The sequence below is a fragment of the Brassica oleracea genome, chromosome C9 (genome assembly GCF_000695525.1).
Source record: "Brassica oleracea var. oleracea cultivar TO1000 chromosome C9, BOL, whole genome shotgun sequence".
NCBI classification, from domain to species: domain Eukaryota; kingdom Viridiplantae; phylum Streptophyta; class Magnoliopsida; order Brassicales; family Brassicaceae; genus Brassica; species Brassica oleracea.
In genome coordinates, this window is record NC_027756.1 from 2063699 (window position 1) to 2071598 (window position 7900).

General features: G+C 37.8%; 1 protein-coding gene and 1 pseudogene across 1 annotated transcript in view; both read right to left on the minus strand.

Annotated features, from left to right (window-relative positions):
* Positions 1–280: 280 nt before the first annotated feature.
* On the minus strand, positions 281–5294 carry LOC106317079 (annotated as a pseudogene).
* A 1782-nt stretch (positions 5295–7076) lies between these two features.
* The window catches only part of LOC106314085 (ABC transporter B family member 22-like), a 9564-nt gene continuing 8740 nt past the window's right edge, over positions 7077–7900 (minus strand). The window contains exon 4 of the mRNA XM_013752026.1: positions 7077–7888. Coding sequence (XP_013607480.1) covers positions 7077–7888 — 812 coding nt within the window. The remainder of the gene's footprint in view (positions 7889–7900) is intronic.

The window sequence follows — 7900 nt, forward strand, 5'->3', positions numbered from 1 at the left end:
AAGTTTTTTTTGGAAATGATTTTAGAAAGTAGTATTCGTCTCCAAAGCTTTATTCAACATGAAGTTCTATGGAGACTGACGAATGTGAAGTAAACATATGTAGTACCTTTCACAAACAAGAAAAAATGTGTCCTACGTACGTTTAACGAGTTTCCCTTTGTCAAGAACAGCTACAATGAGTTACAAAAAAAAAAAGTAAACATATATTAGGCACGTTCTTGAGGTTTAACATCTCAATGAGTTACAAAAAGAAAACTAAGTATCGATCTTTTCACTTTCATCAAAGATTTCTTTGGAGACTGACCAATGAGAAGTAAGCACCCGAGGGACCCTTTGCCAACAACGTCGAGTGGTTCCCACACTCCACTACCTTCCCTTTATCCAAAACCGCAATGACGTCACAGTTTTGTATCGTGCTAAGCCTATGCGCGATCACCACACTCGTCCTCCCAACCATTACTCGCTCAAGCGCGTCTTGCACCACGCGCTCCGACTGACTATCCAAAGCACTCGTCGCTTCATCGAGTAGCAGCACTGACGGGTTCTTCAAAACCGCACGAGCTATAGCAATCCTCTGCTTTTGTCCACCGGACAACAGTACACCTCTGTCTCCACAGTTCGTGTCATAACCGTTGGATAATGATGTAATGAAATCATGAGCATTTGCCGCTTTCGCCGCCTCAATAATCTCCGACTCACTAACGTTTGCCGACGCGCCTCCACCGTACATTATGTTCTCTCGAATGGTTCCAGCGAATAACGCTGGCTCTTGGCTAACCAAAGCTATGTGTTGACGTAACGATCTCAAATGATACGACTTTAGATCACGACCGTCGATTTTTACACCATCCCTTTAAAGGGTCGTAGAACCGTTCGATCAAGCTAATGATCGTTGACTTTCCTGAACCACTTGGACCGACAATAGCTGTTGACTTACCATCCTCTATCTCAATAGACAAGTTCTTGAATATAACCAGGTTTGGTCGTGTAAGATAAGCAAAGTCAACGTTGACAAAACTTATCTGTCCTTTTATTTTCTCCGTTACGTACCCGTTTGGACTCTCCGGCTCAATGGTCGTGGAACGGTCCAACACTGCGAACAGAGACCCGACCGCATCTGAGCCTTTAGCTAGATCGGTCGTCATGCTCCCAGCGTCTGCTATAACTCGACCAGTAGTCAAAAATATCGAAAAAATCTGAAAGAATGCTATCGCTATCATCTTGCCGTCATCGATGAGTTTACTACCATACCAGAAGTTTAAAACCCAAGTGCATGTTATAAGGCATCGTGAAGTTGCGAGAACAGTCCCTGCTAGCCACGATTGGCGAACGCTTTCCTTTCTTGGACCTTCTTGAACTCTCTTAAGTAGTTTCAAGATCCGTTCTTGTGACGAGAAAGACGTGATGGTTCGGATGTTGGAGACAGCTTCTGCTGCTAGTTTGCTACTCTCGTCTTGCGCTTTGATTGATTTCTTGGATATGCTTTTGAGGAGAATGCGTTGCGCGTAGAAGCATACTACAACTAATGGCTGCACGGCAATCATCACAATGGCTAGCCGCCACGCGATGACCAGACCTATTGTACAAGCTATGGCCACTCCTGATATGGTTTGTACCAATAATGACACACGCTCACCAACCAGCGACCTCACCTATATGGTAACAAAAACATTATAAGATCAATAACTGGCAAGAAAGAAAGTTGTTTATTACCAACAAGGAGTTAGTCTAGTGTCTAAACTCTTGGAAGAAGTTTGTTCTCTTAAGAGAACAAATTTAACATGGTTTGAGTCTCGTACTAGATCTGGGCAGAAAACCTGGATCCGAATAACCAAACCGAATCTGATACAAAAAAGTAATACTGAATCCAAACCGAAATTAGTTAAATATCCGAACGGGTCCATAATTTTGTTATCTAGAGAACTATAACTGAACCCGACCTATAACCGAAGTATTTCGGTTACCCGAATGTATCTGAAATAAATTTATATACTTAAGTATATTAATATTTTAGATTTAATGTATAAAATATCCAAAACATATAAAACATTTTTAAGTTGTCTAAAATACTTGAAAATATATATAAATAGTCAAAAGTAAATGTCTAAAATATATAAACAATACTCAAAACACGAAAAATATTTGAAATATATGTTGATTTTCTATCTAAATATTCAAGCCAAACTAATTTATATGTTTAATATATTACCTTTTTTTGTTTGAAAAAGTTAAAGTATATATGAATTTAATTTTTTTTTAATAATTTAAACCGATTATCCAAATCCGCAAAGATCCGAATTAGCATGCCCTCGGTTTTCAGGCCCAAAACCTCCTAAACCTTAAAAAAAAAGTTGTTTACTAAAGTTCAAAAGACATACCAAGTTAGCTTCTTGTGCAAGTCTTGAGCAAATTGCACCAGTCGAGTTCTCTTCTTCATCGAACCAGTTGACTTCAAAGGTCAATATCTTTGAGAACATCTTCTCTCTGATACGTTTCGTTAGGTGCTCTCCCATGTAAGCAAAACTATAATGTTGAATGATATTGAACAAGAAAGTAAAGACAGCTAGACCAAGAAAAAGCAAGACAAAGATCCTTGTCTTCTCCTTGATCTCGTCATGACTCGTTAGGAAATACACTGACACCATAGATCCTGAAACAAATGCATACATTGGTTGTACACCCCCATGTAAAGCTGCACTTAAGCAACCATACAATGCATGTTTCCACTCTGGTCTATTCATTGCCATCAGTCTCTTAAACGATGGCACATGCGGCTTCTTACCCTTAGGAGCTGAACTAGGAGTATTCGACTCAATGCTTGAACTCGTTAACATGTTAGACCCACTTTCACTAGACAGTTTTGGACCGTACTTCAAATCTTTGCTCAATATCGATAACTGACCTCCTTGCACCCTTACACTGACGTTACCATCAGATTCTTGATTATCCATCTGTTGCAAGCGAACTAGAGATGTATATTGACCATCCAAGTTCCCCATGAGCTCTTCATGTGAGCCAGCTTCTACTATGCGACCATCTTGGACTACACAGATAACATCAGCATCACGGATAGTGGAGAGGCGGTGAGCAATAACAATAGTTGTACGGCCAACAGAGGCATTGTCCAAGGCTTCTTGGACTACCCTTTTCGGATTCTGAGTCCAATTGCAATCCTCTGCTTCTGTCCCCCTGACATTTGCACGCCTCTCTCACCAATCTTTTTTTGTAAAAAATAATTAAAATTTAAAATACAGATTTGCATTGGAAATTGGAAGAGATCTTAAATAATATATAAAAAACTATTGGGGAGTCCATTCATAGACAAGTAGTTTTGAATTAGAAGTCTATCTAACTTAATACGTCCATCTAACTTAATAATCAGTATGTTCTTAAAATTGGAATCTAAGTTTGAAAAATAAGAACCTTAGTTTTGTATCCATGAGGGAACTGAGAGATGAAGTTATGAGCATTTGAGGCTTTTGCAGCTTCAACCACTTCATCCATGGATGCATCCTCTCTACCAAACAATATGTTCTCCTCTATTGTTGTAGCGAAGAGAGCCGGCTCTTGGCTGACTAAACCCATCTGCGCTCTCAACCAATTAACTTGCACGTTATTAATGGGCACACCATCAAGAAGAATCTCTCCTGCCACCGGGTCGTAAAACCTCTGCAATAGGGCCAACACGGTTGATTTTCCTGACCCGCTTCCACCAACCAGAGCCACAGTTTTTCCTGATTGAACTCTCAGACAGAAGTCATCAAAGACTGGAGTTTCTGGTCTAGACGGATACATGAATTTCACATGCTTAAATTCAACTTCTCCTTTGATTTTCTCTAGGGTTTGACCTTCAGGGTTGTCCGAGTCGATATCTGGAACTCTTTGTATCACATCCATCATCCTTTCCCCTGCTACAACCGCCTCTGAAAAGTCTTTGAGATTCGACAAACCTCGACCAAGTGATCTGAAATGTGTAAGAAAATACGAAAGATTAAAACTAGAATATGGTTCCTTGTCTCTAAAGAAATCGAAAGTGCCCTAAACTATATTTACTTACGTGCCGCCAAAGGTAAGGCAAATGATGACTGCAAAGATGGTACCACCTTTGGCACCATGGTACATAACCATCCGACTTCCATACCATGTCATGAACGCCCAAATGGCGTAAATAATACCATTGCTCCCAATAGAGATACCTTTAACTAGCCCTTGTCTCAGCCCTAGCTTCACCGAGCCTTGAAGCGCAAGTGAGAATTTAGCTATCAACTTCGTCTCACTACCAAATGCATAGACGGTTCGCACCAACGAGATGGCTTGCTCGGCTATAGAACCAGCTTCATTGTACTCTTTACGTATTTTCCTCGAGATGCTGATAAGGGCTCGTCCATACATCAATCCAGGGATCAAGAGGAGAACGACGAACGGGAAGCCTACAATTGTGAGTCTCCACAGCATGATGAAAGACACTATGTAGCTTGCGACAAAGGCAGATGCATTCATCAAAAAGTTCGGTAACTGCATAAACTTTAAATCATCAAAAACAAGAAACATGATTAGAATGAAAAGATAAAGAAAAAATGTTGAGACCTTTTCACTGAGGACGTCTTGGATGACAAGGCTGTCACTAGAAACACTTGTAATAACATCAGAAGTGCTTCTGACATGAAGATCAAAGTAACCCACATCTTGTCTTAACACTGCTTTTAGGTATCTCTCTCTCTCATTCTTGCTGCTTGTCTTTCCCCTGTTCTTGTCCAGCAATATCCTTCTGTTTTGTATTTAACCCATCCAAAAATAACTTATATAGAAATATACCAAAATAATATTTTATTAAAAGATATATTTAAATTTGGTATTTGTAGATAAACAAACATTGTCTAAGAACTTACCAAGAAAACATACCACCCAAGATGCACCAGCGATATAAAGCAAAGCTACAACATTCTGTTAATAACCCAATGTGTAAAAAGAAGAAAAATATATTAGAACTCTTTTCACGTCAAGATTCACATTTATTTACAGGGTCGAATAGCTTATATATGATAGAGTGAATTACATTATAGGACACATTTGCCAACTTATATTTCACTCTAGAACACTTTAGTTATAAGGTAACATATTATATTATATTTGTTTTTTACACCTATTGTCGCTTCTAACATATAGATATTGTCATAAGTCAGAAAACTATTAAGAAGTTATATATTATGCCATATATAATAGAAAACAAAGAGCATAAAGAAGAGATAAAAAAGAACCTTGGAGATGGCTTTCATGAAGTTCCCATCATCGAACGAACCCTTTTTCAACTTCATCGTCCTTAACGTCTCCTTTTCCCTAAATGTTTCAGAGAAAAGACCAAAACGATGTCTTAACCTAAATGAAACGGCAGCTCTCAGCCTTCTTGTTTTTGGTGGATTTTCTCGTGTACTGTTTCACGTCTTCTTGGTCGTTTTTATATTAGAATTTGTGGTGGTAAACAGAAGTAGACCGTGGGACTATTAATAATATACAACATTTTAATTATTATAAGTTTATAACATGCGTTTATATCAGCAACTTCCTTAAATTTATTCGTTTTTTAACATTTGTTTTTTCTCCGTATCTAGATTCATAACTCATAGAATCACAATAATGATTCTGTTAAACAGCACCATTAAATGATCTCAAGCTTTCGTGTCTCCCACCTCGTTCTTGTAATATCTGACCAGATTTGGCAGACTAAAAATCACATTTCAATGCCGGAAGCATTTTTTATTTGTTTTAATGAACAAAATCATACTTATTTGTGGAAAACGTTTTTAGAATATGTAGTAAGACCGGAACCAGGCAAGGATATCAATCCTTCTGGAGCCAGACGTTCCAAAGCAACAAGACCAAGCTAAAGAGATGAAAAAATGAAGAGATGGTAAACTAAAACTTAAGCTGCAAGTTTCGACGAAGGAACTGAAGCAAATGTCCTGATAATAACGACCATTGGAACAAAAAATATGTAGTAAAGCCTTTTTAGCATGTTAAGTGGAGATGTCGAGCATGCTTCCAATTCTTTTTTTTTTTTTTTTTAAAATAGGTGCATAAATTAGATGTAAAAATATAATTATAATTTTAAATTTAGAATTTAAATTTCAAAAAGTTAAATATATATAGATAAAACTATTAATGAAAAATGTAAATTTTAATATATCTTTGATATTTTTTTTTCCAATATTACTTACAGAGCTGTTTGAAAATTTAAAATCAAATAATGAATCTTGATCAGACATGTTATTAATTTTCCATTGACTTTAGCTATCTTACATGACATCTAGAACAACCTTATTGGCAAGATCTCCATTCAGTATCTCAAACAAAATAAAACTAATATTTTGAGATGATTTTGTTAGATAATTAAGTTTTAATTTGAAAAAGATTTTTTTTTTTAAAAAATTTCATTTGTTCTATTCATTCTAAAGTTATGATTACTACTGAAACACCATATTTTTTTTCTCTCGAAATTGTTTGTTTTACTCATACATCCTCATTTTTATCAGTTATTTTTTAAATTACTATTTATCATCAATACACCAACCACCATTAATAACAATCAAAATCAAACTCTAAATGTATATAAAAATCAACATCTACATTTTCATATCCCATTTCTTACGCACTTAGAACCATTTTTCATTCAATTTCTTTTTTATCTCATCTCAAAGTCCCAACATTTCTTGTGACACTGATTAATATACGTAGAGTGAGCTTGTAGTTTACATTAGCAGCTATAGTTATATACTGTCTGGAATGTGTAATATGATGAAACAAACACTAGTCCCATACTGTCTTCTATACTGTTTACATTTTCCGGTTGGAATCTCTTGAAATCTTTGAAACTGGGGCACTGGCCTCTTTACATTCTCAGATTCAAAACCAATATCAACTCAATTCTAATAAGTGAGATACGTACATTACTTATTACGTACGCACGTTCTTGGCATATAACAACTCATTTAAAAAGCCAACGCCAAGAGTTACAAAAACAAAACTGAGTATCGACCTTTACGCTTTCCCTGCTCTCCTCACTTTCATCTTCTTGACCTTCAACAAAGATTTCTTTGGAGACTCACCAATGAGAAATAAGCACCCGTGGGACCCTTTGCCAGCAACGACGAGTGGTTCCCACATTCAACTACTTTCCCTTTATCCAAAACCGCGATGACGTCGCAGTTTTGTATCGTACTAAGCCTATGAGCGATCACCACACTCGTCCTACCAACCATCACTCGCTCCAGCGCGTCTTGCACCACGCGCTCTGACTGACTATCCAAAGCGCTCGTCGCTTCATCGAGTAGGAGCACTGACGGGTTCTTCAAAACCGCACGCGCTATAGCAATCCTCTGTTTCTGCCCACCCGACAACAATACACCTCTGTCTCCACAGTTCGTGTCATAACCGTTTGTTAGCGATGTAATAAAATCATGAGCGTTCGCTATTTTCGCCGCCTCTATAATCTCCGACTCGTCGATATTCTCAGACGATCCACCGTACATTATGTTCTCTCTGATGGTCCCGGCGAATAAAGCTGGCTCTTGGCTAACCAAAGCTATGTGTTTACGTAATGATCTCAAATGATACGACTTTAGATCACGACCGTCGATTTTTACAGAACCCTTTAACGGGTCGTAGAACCGTTCGATCAAGCTAATGATCGTTGACTTACCTGAACCACTTGGACCGACAATAGCTGTTGACTTACCTTCCTCTATCTCAATAGACAAGTTCTTGAATATAACCACGTTTGGTCGTGTAAGATAAGCAAAGTCCACGTTAACAAAACTTATCTGGCCCTTTATTTTCTCCGTTACGTATCCGTTTGGACTCTCCGGCTCAATGGTCGTGGAACGGTCCAACACTGCGAACACAG